Genomic DNA, 19663 nt, shown 5'->3' on the forward strand with positions numbered 1-19663 from the left:
CGCATGCGCGGCAGCATCAGCCCGGAGTTGTGAATGGTGCGGCTGTTTGGCCGGAGTTTACGAGCCGGGGAGGAAGTCGGGGGGGAGGGGGCTTGAGACTCGCGGCGGCGGCAGCAGCGGCGCGAGCTCTGGCGGTTGTTGCTGTTGCTGCACCGGGCGCGAGGCGGCGGCGCGGCCGGGGGAGGGGGGCGAACAAAGGGCAGCGGGGCGAGCCGCCGGGGCGCGGGACTCCGCGGGGGAGGCAGCGGCGGCCCCACCATGCCGCGGGTTGTCCCCGACCAGAGGAGCAAGTTCGAGAACGAGGAATTCTTCAGGAAGCTGAGCCGCGAGTGCGAGGTGAGGGGACCCCTGGGGATCCCGGCCCCTGGCGCTCCCCGAGCCCCGTCCCGGTGGCGCCCGCACCTCCCAACCGCAGCGGCGCCCCAGCCCGGTCCCGCGGGGCAGCGCCCGCCTGCGGTGCTGTATCTCCGCGCTCCGCCTCCCCTTATCTCTCGCGGCCGGGCGGGCAGGATTCCTCCTCTGATTTGCCTCCTGTTCCTCGCAGATTAAATACACCGGCTTCAGGGACAGACCCCACGAGGAGCGGCAGGCCCGGTTCCAGAACGCCTGCAGGGACGGCCGCTCCGAGATCGTAAGTGCTGCGCCTCCAGCATCCCACCCCGCACGCGCCCCCGGAACCCACCTGGGCCGCTCGCCTGGCGGGCCCCCCGCGGCCCCGCACCGCGCTGCACAGACCCGTCACACGCGCGAACAACCCGGAACTGTGCGGAGCCCAGGCACCCAGCTCGCTGCCTAGCGGCTGCCGCTTGCGAAACAGAGCCGCGGATGCTGAACGTTTCAGCAGCAGGAGCGACTTCCTTATTGTCTGCCCCGTTCCGACGCGCAGAGGGGGCGAGAGCTGAGTTCAGCGAACTGTTGGCGCGGCCAGGCACTTAATCACAAAACTTAGCAAACCCTAAACTCCCCCACCTTTCTGGGTTGCATAAAACTTCACGGTATAAATAACTCTTGTTGCTACCAGCAAAAGTGTTTGGGCAACCATGTTTTCACTGCATAGGGAATAAAACAGGGAAACTAAAACCCAAGCAGCCTAAGATAAACCTTCCAGCCACTTCTTTAAAGAAATAAATGTCTTTCTGTCCAGTAGCATAACTAAAACGTATAGTAATCTTTTAAAATACTTCAAGGAAGAGGAGAAACAACGAGTCTTTGTGGCACCTTAGAGACTAACACATTTATTTGGGCATAAGCTTTCATGGGCTAAAACCCGCTTTATCAGATGCATGGAGTGAAAAATACAGTAAGCAGTATGTATACGTATTACAGCACATGAATATATATACTGCTTGCTGTGTTTTTCACTCTGTGCATCTGGTGAAGTGGGTTTTAGACTTAGCCTACGAAAGCTTGCACCCAAATACATTTGTTAGCCTGTAAGGTGGCATAAGGACACCTCATTGTTTTTGCTTATACAAACTAACAGGGCTACTGCTCTGAAACCATTAAGGACAAGGAACACTTAAAGTCATTGATTTAAAACTGTCATGGATGGGTGGGGCAGAGTGGATGCTGTTTGAGGGATGTTTTGTAGAAATGTTTTGTAAAAACTATCAGTTTCAGGATGTAGGATTCATAATAGGTATTCTGTGACTTATTTTTAAATAAATCAAGGGATACTTTGTAAAGAAGTACCTTAATATAAATATATTGAATGTTGCTTAAACAATTATTTACTTATCTGCCACTCTAAGGAGTGGACCTTGCATTGGAACATACGGTGGTTGTGCTTCTGAAGTGAAGCACTCAGTTGTGGAAAGCTTTAGTTATATCTGTGCTCTGGAAAAGAAAGGGAAGATAAATGTTCATTAACATTTAAAATTCTCAATATAACAGTATTTGCTTCTATAAAAGTTAATTTTAGAAAACTTTTTTTGCCTAATAGTAATAGCTAATTCTGCTATTACTAGAGGAATAAAAACATATGTATCTTGTACATTAGGATTTAAAAGTAGTGTTATGCATGTGAAAAAGTACTTTATAGCCAACAAAATGATCTGTGAGAGTATATTGGCAGTTCTTCCTTCACCATTGCTTATGTTGAAATTATAAGCTACTTATTTCAACTTTAAATTCCTTTGTCTAGGAAGTAGTGACTTCCAGGAATAAATAAGACTAATATAAAATTATTCTGAACTCTAGCCTATCGTTTGGTTAAAATGAATTAGTAAATAACCTTGATATAGTGAAATTTAAAATGGGGGAAAAAATGCAGTCACCGAAAGCTTATTGAAGTAGAGTAAATAATCTTTTCTGAACCAAATCAGGTACGTTTCAAACTGAACTTTAAAATTTTAAATATTTTATTTTTTTTATTAGTGATGGTACTAGTAAACCACTCTGATCCTTGAAGTAAAACAGAAGATTAATATGGCTCCATGTAGTCAAAAAAAATTCTGCTTGATGTTTCTCGAATAAGATCTATATCTTGTAGCATGCTTGTTAGTGATGTCATTATTTGTACAGTTCCTTAAAACATTCATATTGAAAAATCGCCGATTTTTATTTTATTTTATTTTATTTAAAACAATGGAAATGGTGGCAGAGTTTTCCCCTTCACTAATGGTTTATTTCACGTGAGAGGAGGATTTACCTTTTTAATTTTTATTTTGGCTTAATAAAACACTTCCATCTACTTATCATAAACCTACATTACTACATAGAAAACTAGGGATTTTTTTAGGCACAATGCACGTAGTGGAATACATCTTTACATAAATTATTAAAATAAGTTACTGTATTTACTTTAATTTGTGAATAGAAGAGTATTCTAACATAGCAGATTCCTGTTATTCTAGTTATCATCCATTTTCAACAGTTTTCTAATTCAGCTAGAGGGGGATGTTTTATAATGTGTATTGTAAGTGAGCAAGGTTTATAGAGAATCTGTAGAAAAAAGTAGATATTCAAACCCCTGCATAGCAAATCTCTTTCGCTTGTTTAAATTATTGTCGTTGAGCATTATTATTATTTTTAATATTTTAAAAAGTTTACTGTTGAAAACAGTTATGGATGGAGAAGACCATAAATTTTTAACCTTTTAAGGTTTCTGGACGGTGGCAATGGACAGTATACATCTGTAACTGAGACTTCACTGAAAACTTCAGATCTTAGTTTATAATTAGTTACAGCTAATACGGTTTGTGAAGAGTTATTTTTGTAAAATGGGAAATTACTGTCTCTTCACTGTCTCATTTCTCTGCCTGCCATCTCTCCCTGCTAGAACTCTGCCCCTTAAAATCTCTGGTGATGCCTGTTACACACAGTTTTTCAGTCTGTTGTTATAATAGGAAAACGCTTCTTCTTTTCTTGACCTAAGACATCTGGTTTGGTCCAGTAAGACTGATTGCTTGTTACTCATCTGTTTAGAAAGTGAGGGTACTGTAAGATCAAAGTTTTAAAAACTAACCAGTTAATTCAGTAAAAAATGTTATGTAGATGATTTGCTACAGATAAAGAATTTATTCTCATCTCTACACAGGGAGGTTTGTGCCTTGTGATGGCATTGTGTCCAGAAGTAGTCTCAGAGTAATATAAAGATGGAATTGGGACATAAATGCGTCATACAAAGGTCACAGTTCTCTAACTTCAGACTAAAGTGATCATGTCATGAACAATTTTTTAAAATAAAAAAAGTCATTACTGAGATGTAGTCTTAAACTATCAATGGTATATTGTTTTGTGTACATTGAGGAGAGAGCCTACTTACAGCCACAATAATCTTCGAAAAGTGGTGGTTGTGCATGTAAAATAACTCCCCTGACACTTACTGTACATAAATGCTCAGTTAACCTGAATGGTTCTAAACAAGTTCTTCTAGTCTATTAGGTAATGAAAAGCTCTTTGGAAAAGAAAAATAAATGTAACCATTTACAGTCTATTGATCCATAAAACTACTTTTGAAACTTAAAACTCCCAAAACCCTGTGTTAAGCATATTTTCTGGGTAGATTTAAATAGTCTTGGTCTCTTGCGTATACATATTTTATAATCACCTATAAATCTTTTAAGTTCAAATGGAAATTGTTTTTTTTAAATGTTGAACACTGACAAAATCCAAGAGCTTTAAAGGACCATATCCAACCTAAAACAACCACTGGCTGCCTGACCTGCAGAAAGTCTGTCGTTCTTTGAAGTCACTCTATAACTTTGGTATCAGAGTGCTGATGTGGTGGTCTGTTCCTCCTCTTTGTTGTGACTGCATAGTATCGGTTTTGATGTTACACACCATCAGGTTTCCACTCGCTCTGTTACTTATGGCAGTCAGACTCATAGGAATGACATCCTGATGAGAATGGAAGACAGGAGTTCCTTCCATGGCTGACATCTAATCGACATGGGAATAACTTGAAAAGCCCTGGATTGACAGACACTTCTCTCTCCTTTCTAGAGCTCAACCAGAAAGCCAGAAACAGGGTTTGTGGGACTGTAGACTACTTGCTAGCTCTCTACAAAACACTAATGATGATAGATGGTCAATACAGTACTGATTTTTTACGTACATACCGATAGTAGTCAGACATACCTATCTGGTGATTGGGAGAATAGGAGAGGCATCCCCAGCCTACACACAATAGAGAGAGAGAGTGTATGTGAGACACACACACACACAGACGGTTGGGGAAACATGGCAATAACAGCTACGTTTACATGATACATTAGATGGGCTATTGGATTTTATACGTGAACTATTGATCTAATATAATTGGTTGGGGAGGGAAACACAATGTTTCTAAAAATTCACATGATAAAAGTCTCAGTATTTTTAGATAGCCTGTATCTGGCCTATAGACTAAGGCTGCACAGTTCCAGTGGGAGTTGGCATGCATTCATATTTTCTGTCGTCTTTTCTATTATTTTCCCCGCCTTCAAGCTTTTCTATGATTTCCTGGATACATGTAAGGATTTCTTCTCTTGGTGCTTCACCCTAGGGTGACTTTTCCCCAAATAGAATATACTACTGCAGAGCTAGCATCCATGGGCCATCAGAAACTTGTGCAGTCTGGAAAGCTGCAAAATTCAGCTGGGTCAGCCCTTTCAGAGTTTTGTATTAGCATGTGCATGTTTGTTTTTAATAGCCTTAGTTTTTAAAGGCTAAAAATGCTGAGAGGATGGTAGTAAAGCTGCTTGGTGTTGGTGTTACTGCATTGTTGATTCAGAACAGTGTTTTTAAATCTAGAAAATTGTTTTTCAAAATATTGCATTTACATATGAGCAAACAAAAAAACTACGAATTGGGAAAATGATGTAATACAAAGAATCTCCACCAGAGTTCTGATGACAGTGGCTCTAGTTCTGTTCTTACGGTTTACATGTTACCTGAAGCTCTTGGAGTATATACTTAAGTTACACTTCTGTCTAGCTTTTTACTGCACGTTTATACTGTTTAAAATGTTTTTCTTTGTATGTTTTGTATTCTAAACAGATTAATATATTTGTACAATATCACTTTGATACTAATGACTGCTGTCATCAATTTTAATGACTGTCTGTGTTGGCTTAATGGGAATGCTCAAAAACTCCTTGTAAGAGAAAGTCAATAGATGAAACCTAATCACGGGATATTAGTCTCCTTCTGTTACAAAAATGTCAGGGCAAAGCAGGTTTCATTTTCAAAGTGAGAGATATTGATCCTATGACACTGTTCTTCTACAATGACTTATACAAAATGACGCAGAGTGAACTATATTTTAAGTGATAGTGTAGTAGAGTGATTTTTTTTTATTACCGCTAAGTTGCTGAATTCTGCGTTGCTTAAAGGAAACATCCATTTTATGTTCCTCACATTAAATCATCTCTCTAAATTCAGATTATTTTGAGCTATATTTTTATGTACTTTTTATGAATAAACTGTTTTCTGGATTAGTATTCTTTAAATTTAAGTGAATAATGGTAGCTAGTCCTGAAATTTGATTGTAAGACATTCTATTTGATATAACTATGTTTTAACAGTATGTTCTGGTATAAGTGTGTATCCGTGTGTGCATATTTAAACACTGTACTATATCATAACTGAAAAAGTGAATCAGATTTCTACTTCTACCCACATTGTTTTCTCCCTCCCAGCTGTGCAAGTTGGAGCTCTCTTTCCCTGTTTGAATTGCTGTGGTATCAACAGCGGCTCCAGGCACCAGCACTCCAAGCGCGTGCCTGGGTGGCAAGCCGCAGGGGGCGCCCTGCTGATCCCTGCGAGGGCGGCAGTCAGGCAGCCTTCGACAGCTTGCCTGCAGGAGGTCCCCGGTTCCGCAGATTCGGCGACTTGCCTGTGGGAGGTCCTCCAGTCCCGCAGCTCTCCCTCAGGCAAGCCGCTGAATCTGCGGAACTGGGGGCCTCCCGCAGGCAAGCCACCGAAGGCTGCCTGACTGCCATGCTTGGAGCAGCAAAAAAGCTAGAGCCGCCCCTGTATGATATGCATAAGTCTAAACTTCTTATGAATGAAAATGAAACTTTATTTTCAGTTGAAGTTGAAGGTCATGGTTTACTTGAACACAAGGGTTCTCATTTCTGATAAGGTTAAGTCAATGTCCCTTCAAGAGTTTTAGAGAGAGAATACAACAGATTTCTCATACATGGAACATCTACTAATCTGAATTTCGCTGAAGTGTTTACCCACTCACGCACTAGCTATGGTGACAACAAGATTTCACAACTTGACAGTGTAATATTATGCGATATATGGAGGGGTAAATTGATGGTGCGTTCGCTCACCTGTCTGTCAGCATGCAAAATAAGGGTAAATAAATATTTTCCTTGCATTTTTGTCTTTAGATCTCGGGTAATATGCCTCCTGGATTTATGTATCTGTGAAAAACAGATAAGATTTTTTTGTTCAAAATCTGTGCTCACAGTAACAAGTCTCTGCAGCTCACTTTCTTCTGAAAGTTCTTCTAACTGGGAAAAATACTACTTTTTACAACATGTAAGCACTTTTTTTAGTAGGTTTTGGTACTGAGTTGTTGGTACGGGATTTCCTGACAGAATTCTGAAATAACAGATTCTAATGTCAGCAAAAACTGATTTGAAAGAAAGTATTGATTCCATGTTGTATTTTATTTCCGAAGCAGCCAATGGCAAATGTTGTCAAAATGGAATCAGATGTTTGTAACTTAATACTTAAGAAAAATGATGAGTGCATGTTTTTGACTTTAAGTATTCTCCATGCTGCTTGGCTTAAGACATAAACTGATGTAAAAATAAATGACTGCCTGCATAATTTATGTAATGTCTTGCTCCCTGATCCTGTTTGTATTGATTTTTCTAAAAGGCTTTTGTGGCCACAGGAACCAATCTGTCTCTCCAGTTTTTTCCGGCCAGCTGGCAGGGGGAGCAGCGACAGACACCAACCCGGGAATATGTCGACTTTGAAAGAGAGGCAGGCAAGGTAAGAAGGAAATTGTTGCAATTCAAAGATTTTTATGTGCAGTGTCAGTAGGCTTTTAATATAAACTGTGTGTATTTGAAATTCTTAATGTTTCACAGTTCAATGTGTAATAGAGTTAGTTATAAAAATACCGATGAAAATTATTAAGATGAAATCTGCTAAATTTCTCTAAGGATTATTAAAAATAAATTTTAATTGTAACTTACTTTAAAACATTTTTTATATTTCTTGGGGAAAGGTATGTGGTGTAAATACTTGGTTCTTTCCTTCTATTTACTTTCATTTATTTTGGAGGGCAGAAGCCCACTTCTTCATAATAAAATGTTGAGGCACAACTGAAATTTGTTAGCTTTTAAGATACAGTAGACACACCTTTGGAACTTCATTAAAATTACAAACCTTAACTAGCAGGTTATCTTAGAGAAATTTTCACTAGTCTCACTGAGCACATTCTCTTGGCAGAGTTCAGGTTGGCAATTGATATGAAGTGTAGGAATTTGCTCTTGTTCGTCCATTGGACATTTTTTTGCTTGACTTTTACCATCGCAAATTATAAAGAATAAATACTACTTTAATTAAATACATTGCTGACTTTGCCTGTTCTGCTGTTCTGAAATGGTTGATCATAGAATAATAGGGTTGAAAGGGACCTCAGGAGGTCATCTAGTCCTCCAACCAGGACTAATCCCCACACAGATTTTTGACCCAGCTCCCTAAAAGGCCCCTTCAAGGATTGAACTCACAACCCTGCATTTAGCAGGCCAATGCTCAAACCACTGAGCTATCCCTGCTCCCTGACTAAAATTCCTTAATGGCATAGTAGTACTTTATTAGTGTTTAGGTTATATCTTTCATCTCAGAAAACATGTTTGAGAGGTCACTGTGATAAACTTACTGGGTTTTTTTGTTTTGGTTAATGTATGGTTTCACTGTATAGGAAAAATACTTAAGAACAATGCTTAATGGATATGTTTCTCTATACTATGTAGGCTATATGGGCCTGATCCAAAGCCATTGTGGTTAGTGAGACTTTTCCATTGACCATGGGCTTTGGGTCAGACAATGTATATGCTCTTGGACTCCCTCTGGGGCTGGGTCATTTTTCTGTAGTATTGTTTTCTAATGACACTCTCTTTTTATAAAGGTTCTTAAAACTTAAAACTCACACTATCTGTTTTCAATCTTCTTTTGTTAGACGTAACTACTAACATTAAAAACAACTGAAAGACAAGGAAATATTTCATAAAGTTTTACGTAATGGCCTATTGAGTTTTCCCACGTCAGTATAAATAGGAAAATCTGATTGCAAATTCTCAAAGGATTTACTCAGGGTCAAATGTAGTACCTGAAGTTTCTTTTAACTTGTATTTAACTGGAGTTAAAGTTGATAATACTGTATCATGTTTGTGTTTTGTAAAGCTATTCTGCTGTACTGTGGAAGCCTGCAAAAGATTTTAAAAAAACACATTTTGGGCAGGCAGCGGGGGGAAGGCTGGGTTCTGGCTTCTGTGGTGAACAAGATGAATTGAGTTTGGCTCTTACTGAAAAATATTGATTCTGGCTCTTAATTGAATGAGGAATTTTTTTCTTGTAACATATCAAACTGAAGTCTGTATTTGCCTATTCCAAAAATAAACAATTTTATTTACTTCCGTGATTTTTTTAAACTTGGAATGAATTTTTAAAGGGCTAAATTAAGAACTTAAGAATGGCCATTCTATGTCAGACCAGCGATACATCTAATTCAGTTGCCTATGCCAAATGCTTCAGAAGGGATGCACAGAACAGGTTAATTCATCGAGAGAGCCATCCTCTGTTGTCCAGTCCCAGCTTCCAGCAGTCAGAGATTTTGAGCATAGGCTTGTGACTCTGAACATCTTGGCTAATAGCTATTGATGGACCTATTTGCCGTGATCTTATCTAATTTTTTTTAACTCGGTTATACTTCTGGCCTTCACAACATTCCCAGCAGGTTGACTGTGCATCATATGAGGAAGTACTTTCTTATGGTTTGTTTTAAACCTGCATCCTATTAATTTCATTGCGTGACCCCTGGTTCTTGTATTGTGTGAGGATAAATAACACTTCCTTATTCACTTGCTCCACACCGTTCATGATGATATAGATCTCTATGATATCCCTCCCCTCAGTCATCTTTTTCTAAGAACAATCCCAGTCTTTTAATCTCTCCTCATATGGAAGCTATTCCATACCCCTAATCAAGTTTGTTGCTCTTCACTGTATTTTTTCGAATTCTAATGTATCTTTTTTGAGATCGGGTGACCAGAACTGCACAGAGTATTTTGGGTATAGGCATACCATGGCTGTATATAGTGGCATTATATTTATTGCCTTATCTGTGCCTTTCCTAATCACTCCTAACTTTGTTAGCTTTTTTTTTTTTGGACTGCTGCTGCACATTGAATAGATGTTTTCAGAAGCTGTCCGCAATGTCTCCAAGATCTTTTTTGAGTGGTAACAGCTAATTTTATGTGTATTGTTGGGATTATGTTTTCCAAGTGCATTACTTTCCATTTATCAACACTGAATTTCATTTGCTATTTTGTTGTCCAGTCACCCAGTTTAGTGAGATCCCTTTGTAACTGTTTACAGTCAGCTTTGGAGTTAACTGTCTTGAATAATTTTGTACTGTCTGCAAACTTAGCCACCAGATTTGCAGGAATTTAGTATATACTACTGCAAAGCCAAATAGAATTGATCTTATCACTGTATTCTACTTCTTGCTTTTTACAGGTTAGTTTATAGTAAACTTTCAGAATGTTTGTCTAAATGTAAGTCTCCTTCTGTATTTTATCATTTAGGGCCATTTAGAAGTAGAAGATCATCTAATAAAACATGAATGGTATTGTACTGTAGTTTGGACAAATCACAAATTCATGGGTGTGATATAGCATTATTATAAATCACATGTGACATCAAGCTTGTGCTATACAGAACTTGGTTTAAAGTGAAGTTGCTCCCATAGCATGTTGAGAAGAGAAGCAAACAGGGTAGAAGTGTGTTATATCATCTACAGAAAGCACCTGATGGCATTATAGTATTGTAGTTTAGTTGTCTGTCACTTATTCTTTATATAACTTTGTAAGGAGTTTATGATTTTTTTTTTTCACATATTCAACTGTCTCTATACTCAGATGTGATTTCTGTAGGTCCATGCAACAATTTTTTGTAAGCTTTAACTCTTGAGGCAGTGCATAATGTGTGTTTGTTCATCACTGGAGCTGTGCCAGGAAGGCATGTTTTTAATTATATGAATAAAATATAGGCTATTGAGGGAGCTGTCATTTAATTATTATTCTAGGCATAACTCTGAGATCCTGAATGTAGATAAAGTTAAACTTACAAATACTGGAATCTTTTTATTCTAGAATTCTTTACTGTTTCACAGTGTTTGGTTAACCAACTAATGTCCCAGAAATAGTTTATTCAGAATTTGTAAGTGCATTACTGCCGACTATAAACAGTTTTTGTCCTTAATCATGTAATTTTATTCCCCAGATAAACAGTTTTCTAAGGGAGCTTTAAAAAAAATTCCATAGTTGAGTCCAGTTGTTGTCCAGGGAAAATGAATTAGCATCCTGTTCTTTATCCACAGAATAGGAGTCTGACATGGGAGGCCTTTTTGAGGATAACAAATTCCTTAATAGTTATTGGGACTCTGGGGGATAGATCTTTGCAGACAGAAACGTGCAATTTGAGTTATTTTGTACCTACAAGGATATATACGTTCTAAAAAATTGGCCTCTAGAGCCTAAAGATCATAAAACAAAGTCTTTCAATGATCTTCTAAAAATAAAAAGCTCAAAGGAAGTGTAGGAGTTACACAGTGGATCAGATTTGTGGCCTACCTAGTCCAGGGTCCTGTCTGACAGTGGCCATCACCATATGTTTCACAGGAAGGTTCAAGAAGCCCAACAGTAGGCAGACATAGGGTAATCTGCCCACATGAATGTCTCATCCTCATCCATGAGAGTTAAGAGATTGGCTTAAACAAGGTTTTATTTCTTTTCAGATTTCTTTGCTAGCATAAACTATTGTAACTCTGGATATTTTTATCATCTATGTAAAAGTCGAATCTGTCTCTGAATATTGCATTGTTTTTTACATCAACAACATACTATGGCAGTGTGGTCTGTATTGTGAGGAAGTATTTCCTTTTATCAGTTTTGAATGTTACCTTTTAATTTCATTGAGTATCCCTTTTGTTTTTCCATTATGAAAAAGAGAAAATAGAAGCCCCTGATATTATTTTAAATGCTTTTATTATTGTAAAGTTAAAAATATCCTACTCTTTACCATCTCCATTCATGTGAGGTTTTTCTATCCTTAATCATTTTTGTCATGCTTCTCTGAACCTCTTCTAATTTTGCAACACTATATTTGATGTATGGCAACCAAGTACTGCACACAAGATTCCAGAGGAAGTTGTGCCATTGAGTCATAAAACTTTTCCATATTAATCTCCATTTCATTCCTTATGCAGTTAAACATCTTGTTTGCTTTTTTTTGACGACAGCTGCACATGGTCAGAGGTCCTCCACGCAGCCAGTCTCCAAGATGCCTGTGTCTTTTCTTGAGTTCGTATAGTAAATTTAGACCCTTGTAAAGTGTTGAAGTAATTGAAATCTCTTCTTCCGTTTTGCATTAGTTAGTATTGCCATTGTCTGCCATTCACCTAGTTTAAATCCTTCTGACATTCATCACTCTTCTTCAGATTGTGCCACGATTGAGATCATTAATAAATATATTAAACACTGGGTGGAGTATGGCACATTGAGGCACCCTGCTATTAACCTTTTGCCAAGATGTAAATTGACCATTTATTCCTATTTTGTTTTCTGTTTTACCCAGTTTTTCATACATGACAGTGCCTCTCAGATTATGGCTTAGTTTCTTCAGCATCTTGTGAGGGACTTTCTCAAGGTCCTGCTGAAAGTATAAATAAATTGCAAAGAGTCTTGTGTCACCTTATAAACTAACAGACGTTTTTGAGCATGAGCCTTTGTGGGTGAATGCCCACTTCGCTCATACTCAAAAATGTCTGTTAGTCTATAAGGTGCCACAAGACTCTTTGCTGTTTTACAGATCCAGACTAAGACGGCTACCCCTCTGATACTATACATAAATTGTTAACTAGTTCTGCTTTATCCACTACTTTATTGACAGACTTTTCTTTGCTGAAATCAAGCTGGTTGGACTCAGTCTTTTTTTAATTACTTTTCCAACCAATTTACCGGTGTAAAGCTTACTGGTCTGTAATACACTAGATCACTCCTTGCACCTTTTTAAAATAGATTTAGAATATTTTTCTATCCTTCGATCCTTTGGTATAGTGGCTTTTTTAAATTGGGTTTCATATTTTTGCTAACAGCTCAGCTGCTTCATGCTTGAGCTCCTTCAAAACTCTTGGAGGTGTATCATCTAGGCCTGGTGACTTGTTTCTTTTTAAATTATCAGTCTGTTCCAGCATCTTTTTCTGACACCTCAGTCTCGTATAGTGCCTCCTCTTTATTACCAAAAAAGGTCAGGTCTATAGTAGGTATTTCCCTGACATCCTTTGTGGTAAACTGATTTAAAAAATGAGTTAGTTTCTCAGACGTCCTTATCTTCCTTAACTGCTCTTTAACCTTTGGTAATCCAGTGGACCCCTCAGTTTTTTTCAGGCTTCTTACTTCTTGTATATTTAAATAATTTCTTTTTTATACATTTCTTCTTAAATCAATTTTTATCCTCCTAATTTCCCTCTTACATATAGCCTGCTGTAACTTATATTTGTTTGACTTCCCTAGAGTTACAGTTCTTTTAGAATCTTTTTGTTTGAATATCCTCTCAAGCCTATTGGTTTATTGCTTGTCTTCTTGGTTCCCTTTTTTTGTTAGGTGCCTTCTGAGGTACTATTAGTGTTTCCTTAAGTAGCCTCCATTCATTTAAGGGTTTTACTTCATTTGACCATAGGGCCTTCTTTACTAGCCTCTTCATTTTTTTTGAAATCTCTTTTTAAAAAGTTTGGTATCATGGCATCAGGGTTTCTTTTTAACATTAGCTCTTAGCATGTAATTGAAGAATTAACAGTAGTAGAACAACTAACTCCTCTGTATTACTTAAGACTAAGTAGAATAGCCTCCTCTTATGTTCTTTAGGTCTTCCAAGAGCCAGTCACTTAATGTTAAGAAATTCCTTCTCTAGACTTTGTCCAACTGTTTGTATGAGGGAAATTGAATCAACTGATGGTGTATAATATTATTGTATTGAGTAAGTTATATAAAAACTGGTGACACACTGGTCATGAATATCATTGCATGATGTATATACCAATGGTGGGTCGGTGTGGGTGTGTGTGCGTGCGTGCTGGAAATATGTTCCTAAAATATGTTGTGGGGGCAGACTTGACAAACTCTGGACAAAGGAATATGGATTTGCGCATTTGGTTTAAGTTTTGTAGGCCATAGACTGTGAAAGTACATTTACAAAAAGGGTAAACAAAGCAGTCAAGCTAACAAATGGTGGGAGAAGCAACATGGTGAGCACACTGGGGAACATACCAGAATTTGACATCCCTGAGGTCTTCCTGACTCCTGAGACAAAGGCAATGGACTCTGGGAAATATAAGGGGAGCAAAAGGACATTTTAGTTATCCATCACTTAGGGGACAAAGGGACGGCACTCTCTGGTTCTGTGAACCTTGGATCCTTTTGCCTGAAGGCTGGAGATACTGGTAACTTAAGGTGAGAAACTGTGTTGGACAGAGACATAGCTTGATAGAATTAAGTTTTAGGTACTAGAAGTGTTATTTTTTTGTTTTGTTTGTAACCTTTTTCTTTCTTCAATTCTTGCTTGGTATTATTTAAATCTGTTCTTTATAAATAAACTTATTCCTGTCTTATTACAAAAGCATCTTAGTGCTATATATTAAGATAAAGAATGGGTCCTCAGCGAGCCAGCAGTTGGTGTGTGCACTGTCTCTTTGGAGGCAGCAGACTTGATAATTCTCTGAGTATCCAGTGAGAGTCACTGAACACTGCAGAGAGGCATCTCTGCGGAACTCTGGAACTAAGTGTTACCTGCAAGGCAAGGATAAGAATGTCAGTGTCTTGGAACTTTTAGTGAGGTGGGCAGACTTAATGTGACAGGGAGCTGATGTACAATCTAAATGCCAGTAAAGCTCTCCCTTGTTGAAGCAGAGCGAGGTAACATAGTGGTTTGCAGTTCTGGGTGCCCTGAGCAGAGTGTTACAATAATACTGTCACTGTTTGACCCCGTTGGTGAAAGAACAGATGGTAGTCAGTAGGATTCACCAAGGGCCATGTTACCATGGTGTGCCTCCTCACAAGGAGACCTTTAGGTCTATGTGATCATAACATTATCACTGCCTTTGAGTAGCGCACAGAACATCTAATATGCTCTACTTAGCTGGAAGTCCAGGGAGGAATTGTGATTAGGAATAGGCTTTCAAAGTCCTTTAATTCAGATCTGTAGTAACTACATGTCCATCCCGCTTTACATCTGGAGCTTGCTTAGAAGGTTTGTATGCTTAAGGCACTTGGGCCCTTTGAGCACAATCCAGTTCATAAAAGATTTTTCTGATAGGATGATTTTATTGATCCACTGACCTAGAATTCAGGAAATCCAAGTTCAGTTCCCAGCACTGTAGACTTCCTGTGTGACATTTGGGCAATCCATTTAATCCAATGATATCTAATCTCCAGCATGAGGGCCCAAAGTATTATTTCAGAAAGGTCAGGGGCTCACAATTAATATTTTTTTGCTACTCAGGAACTGCCACTTCCTCCTCCAGAGTATTTTAACCTGTACCAAGGCTGTGGCAGACAATCAGGGAACAGTAACTGGTTTATTCTTGGTTTCGTTGCTTCTCCTTTTCCTCTTTCTTGGGCTGCCCTGGATACTTGTGGTATGGGGTAACTATCCTTTGATACTCAGTTTCCATTGACTTGGATAGAACTTGTCCATCTCCTGTCCTGCTTTCCCTGAAGCTCCCATAGTCCAGAAGGGAATCAGAGAATGGTGCAGCCAGAGATTTTTTTTTTTTTTTTTTTTTTTTTTTTCGTTTTTGTGATGCAGCTGTTGGTCAGTAGGGTTGCTGTTAAGTAGCTGAAGCAGTGCAAGGACTGCAGTTTGTCTTTATAGAGTTATGCATAAGGCGTAAATGCAGTAATGTCATTGCGGATTGACACACTTTCAGAACAAAAACTTCAGGTTAGCAACTTTTTTAGCATCTCCATACTTACAGAGATTCATGTGATTCCTAGCAACCCTTTTTTATGTCCCTGTAGTACTTTGTCTGCAATTTGTAAAACTGCTTTTGCCTTAACTTGAACTTATGTTACATGTTGTAGAATCACCACTTTATTCAGTAGCATTTTATGTGTTCGTCTTTTTTTAGTGGTCTAAACTCGGCCATCCACGCTGTAAAGGCAAGACTTCAAATTTCCTAATACCAGCCTCTAGCTTTCTAATATTTGCCCAAGTGAGAATGAAAATAGAATAATTTTATGAGTTAACGTTCATAGTGGGGAGCCAGCTATAAGATTTATGAATGTTGCATGGATTGCTATAGTTCCTGAAGTGCTTGAAGCATAGGTTTGGGGGAAAATCCAATATTTGGGTTTTTTGTGGTTCTCCTTTGTTCACACTTTGGCCTCTGTTTACTAGACAGAATTGTTGCAGTTGTGTGGTTTCATAATTTTTTTCAATGCAGGAGAGAAGTAAAAGCTTCATCTCATTGAAGATTTTACTGAGTCTAGCTCTTTTTGTGAAATTCAGTTAAAAGAATACCTCCGCCTTTTAAAAAGAATTGTACAAACCTATGAGTTATCTAGACACTTACTACTAAAAACCTTGGTAATTTAAAATGATTTTTCTGTAAATTATTGGAATGCATGTTAAGTTATTTTATCATCCAGATTGAGTATTAGAATACAGTAGTATAGAGGTCAACAACCTTTCAGAAGCAGTGTGCTGAACCTTCATTTATTCACTCTGATTTAAGGTTTCGCATGCCAGTGATACATTTTAACATTTTTAGAATGTCTCTTTCTATAAGTCTATAATATATAACTAAACTATTGTTGTATGTAAAGCAAATACGTTTTGTAAAATGTTTAAGAAGCTTCATTTAAAATTAAATTAAAATTAGAGCCATTCGGACCAGTGGCCAGGACCCGGGCAGTGTGAGTGCCACTGAAAATCATTTTGCGTGCCATAGGTTGCCTACCCCTGCACTAGTAGGTGGGATAATTATTAGGCCTTAGAACTGGACTGATTTACCAGATACGCTTTAATTGGTATATGTTCATTTATTTTGGTTGGGATTTTTAAAGGAGCCTAGGAGACTTAGGCACTCAATTTCCAATGACTGTCAGTGGAAACTGGAGGCCTAACTGTTCAGCTGCTTCAAAAATCTTCTTCTTTGTGTCCTTTGATGGTAAAAGCTACTGAATATTAGCAAAGCTGGTAGTAAAGGAATTACTTCTGATGAGGGCTGTCATGGTATAATTCCCCACTCTGAACCTTAGCGTCCAAAAGATGGGGTACCAGCATGAATTCCTCTAAGCTCAATTACCAGCTTAGTACTTGTAGCGCTGCCACCAACCAGGAATTCCAGTGCCTGGTACACTCTGGTCCCCCCACAACGTTGCCCGGGGACCCCCAAGACCCAGTCCCTCTGGATCTTAACACAAGGAAAGTAAACCCTTTCCCTCACCGTTGCCTCTCCCAGACTTCCCTTCCCTGGGTTACCCTGGAAGATCACTGTGCTTCAAACTCCTTGAATCTTAAAACAGAGAGGAAAATCCACCTTCCCCCCTCCTTCTCTCTCCCCCTCCCAGACTCTCCCTGAGAGAGAAAATTAACCTTTCTCTCCCCCTTCCCTCCTTTCTCCCCACCAGTTCCCTGGTGGATCCAGACCCAGTCCCCTGGGGTCTCAACAGAATAAAAAAACAATCATGTTCTTAAACAAGAAAAGCTTTTAATTAAAGAAAGGAAAAAAAACAGTAAAAATTATCTTTGTAAATTTAAGATGGAATATGTTACAGGGTCTTTCAGCTATAGACACTGGGAATACCCTCCCAGCCTAAGTATACAAGTACAAATTAAAATCCTTTCAGCAAAATACAAATTTGAACTCCTTCCAGCCAAATACACATTTGCAAATAAAGAAAACAAACATAGGCCTAACTTGCCTTATCTGCGTAGTACTCACTATTCTGGACATATAAGAGACTGTATCGAAGAGATTGGAGAGAAACCTGGTTGCACGTCTGGTCACTCTCAGAACCCAGAGAGAACAACAACCAAACACTAACAGCACACACAAAAACTTCCCTTCCTCAAGATTTGAAAGTATCCTGTCCCCTGATTGGTCCTCTGGTCAGGTGACAGCCAGGCTCACTGAACTTGTTAACCCTTTACAGTCAAAAGAGACATGAAGTACTCCTGTTCTATTAACCCTTAACTATCTGTTTATGACAAGGACAGACCATTTTAAAGGAAAGAACTCTAATGCTTTGTCTATGCTTGTAGCTGTAGCACTGTAGATCTTCAGTATAGACACTCACTACAGTGACAGGGTGGAACTGTAGTTGATCCATCAACCTAGCTACGTCTCTTGGGGAAGTGGAAGAATTCTTCCATCAGCCTAGCGCTGTCTACGGTGGAGTTTAGGTCAGCATAGCTACATCTATTGGGTGTGGATTCTTTTACACTCCTGAGAGATGTAATTATGTTGATGACCATTTCACCCCCCGTCCCCAGCCCTTAGTAAATGAAGATCTCTTGCATGTTATAAGCAATTCAATGCATAGTAGATATTCAGCTAAAAATTCAAGCAAGTTGGCTTATTGGCCTACCACAACAAACTTTGTGCCTGATAAATAGGAACATAATAACTTTTCTTGTACTGAGGGTTATTATGCCAACCGCAGGTTTTTGCCAATGAAGGATTATCATATCTCCTGCTTACTGGTGGTTATATTTTCAGATGTTTGGGCTAAGCAGAAAATCCATACATTTCCTCTGCTTCCCCAAGATCCAGGCTTGTAGAGAGGATAAGAGTGAACAAGAAGACTAGCATTTCCATTTGCTTTGGCTGAACTTAAAGATACAGATATGAGAAGATACAACAGATCATGTACAGGCAGGTCCTTCGCTTCCTTTATGGAAGAATCTGGATAAACGTTTTGTCCCATTTTCAATCTTTCTTCAACTTGTCTGGAAATCAAGACCCAATTAAGTGCATTTAGTTTAAACTGTTTTTTGAGGTAGTGTAGCTTGTGTCAGTTTATTTTGATGTCAAGAATTGAATGGTTGGTGAGGAGGTCAGGAAGTGGTAAGTGCTGCATAGGAGTTTAAGAAATCAGTTCACCCCAGAAATTTGTTAATGGTGTCTGACTGTTGGGAAATTCTCCTCAGACCATCTCTTGTCTATACAAAACTGAAATTAATCTAATTTATTATTTTGACTAGAGTAAATTTTTCAGGAATTTGAGGTATAAGAAGCTTGGTGTCTAAGATAGTTTTTTGTGAAAGATAACTACTTTGTTGATTTACTAAAGAAAATTCCCAGCCGTTATTGGGAATGTTCCTCATTAGAAGTTGACTGTCTTCTATGCAGAATAAGCGAGATGCTGTAAAATGTTATTGGGTGATGAAAGCTAAATAGCTACAAAAAGTACAAAAGACAAAAATTGAATAACTTGCATTAATTTGTCTTAATACCATACCATTTATTGAATAAATATTCATACATTAGATTCTGTGTACCATATGTGCTTAATTTCCTTCAGAAAGTTCCTTATTTAACCATGTATTCAACAATCTACAAGATTTTGGAAGAGGGGTAAAATAGTATAACAATTCTAAGCAAAACACGTAATTTTAACTGTTCGTGTCTCTCTTCAGCATAAACTATAACATTGACATTGATTTGTTTCTATGGCCTATGTGAAACAAATTTCAGTTTCTCTCACGTTTCCTAGGGCAGTTTTACAAATGAGACAATCGCCAGAATTGTCACCAATTGGCACTCTTGTTGAGCAGTCTCAGCAGAAGAGCCAAGGATTTGAATGTATATGAAGGCTGAAGCCCATACCCCGCTCTTTGCCCCCCGCCCCCCCCCAAAAAGTTTGAACCACATTTCCAGGGAGGCATGAAGAAGTCTTTTGCCCATCTCCTTGCGAAGGCTGGGCTT

At 38.7% G+C, this 19663-nt stretch overlaps 1 protein-coding gene across 4 annotated transcripts in view; it reads left to right on the forward strand.

Annotated features, from left to right (window-relative positions):
* Window positions 1-204: 204 nt before the first annotated feature.
* CBFB (core-binding factor subunit beta) overlaps window positions 205-19663 on the forward strand; it is a 73046-nt gene continuing 53587 nt past the window's right edge. For 3 of the 4 annotated variants that reach the window (XM_030581919.1, XM_030581918.1, XM_030581920.1), the window contains exons 1-3: window positions 205-336; window positions 545-631; window positions 7321-7437. In XM_030581919.1, the coding sequence (XP_030437779.1) occupies window positions 259-336; window positions 545-631; window positions 7321-7437 (282 nt within the window). In that variant the 5' untranslated portion in view covers window positions 205-258. The remainder of the gene's footprint in view (window positions 337-544; window positions 632-7320; window positions 7438-19663) is intronic. The other variant, XM_030581917.1, reaches the window with a different exon arrangement.

Source organism: Gopherus evgoodei, chromosome 12, assembly GCF_007399415.2.
Source record: "Gopherus evgoodei ecotype Sinaloan lineage chromosome 12, rGopEvg1_v1.p, whole genome shotgun sequence".
In the NCBI taxonomy this organism is placed as follows: Eukaryota; Metazoa; Chordata; order Testudines; family Testudinidae; genus Gopherus; species Gopherus evgoodei.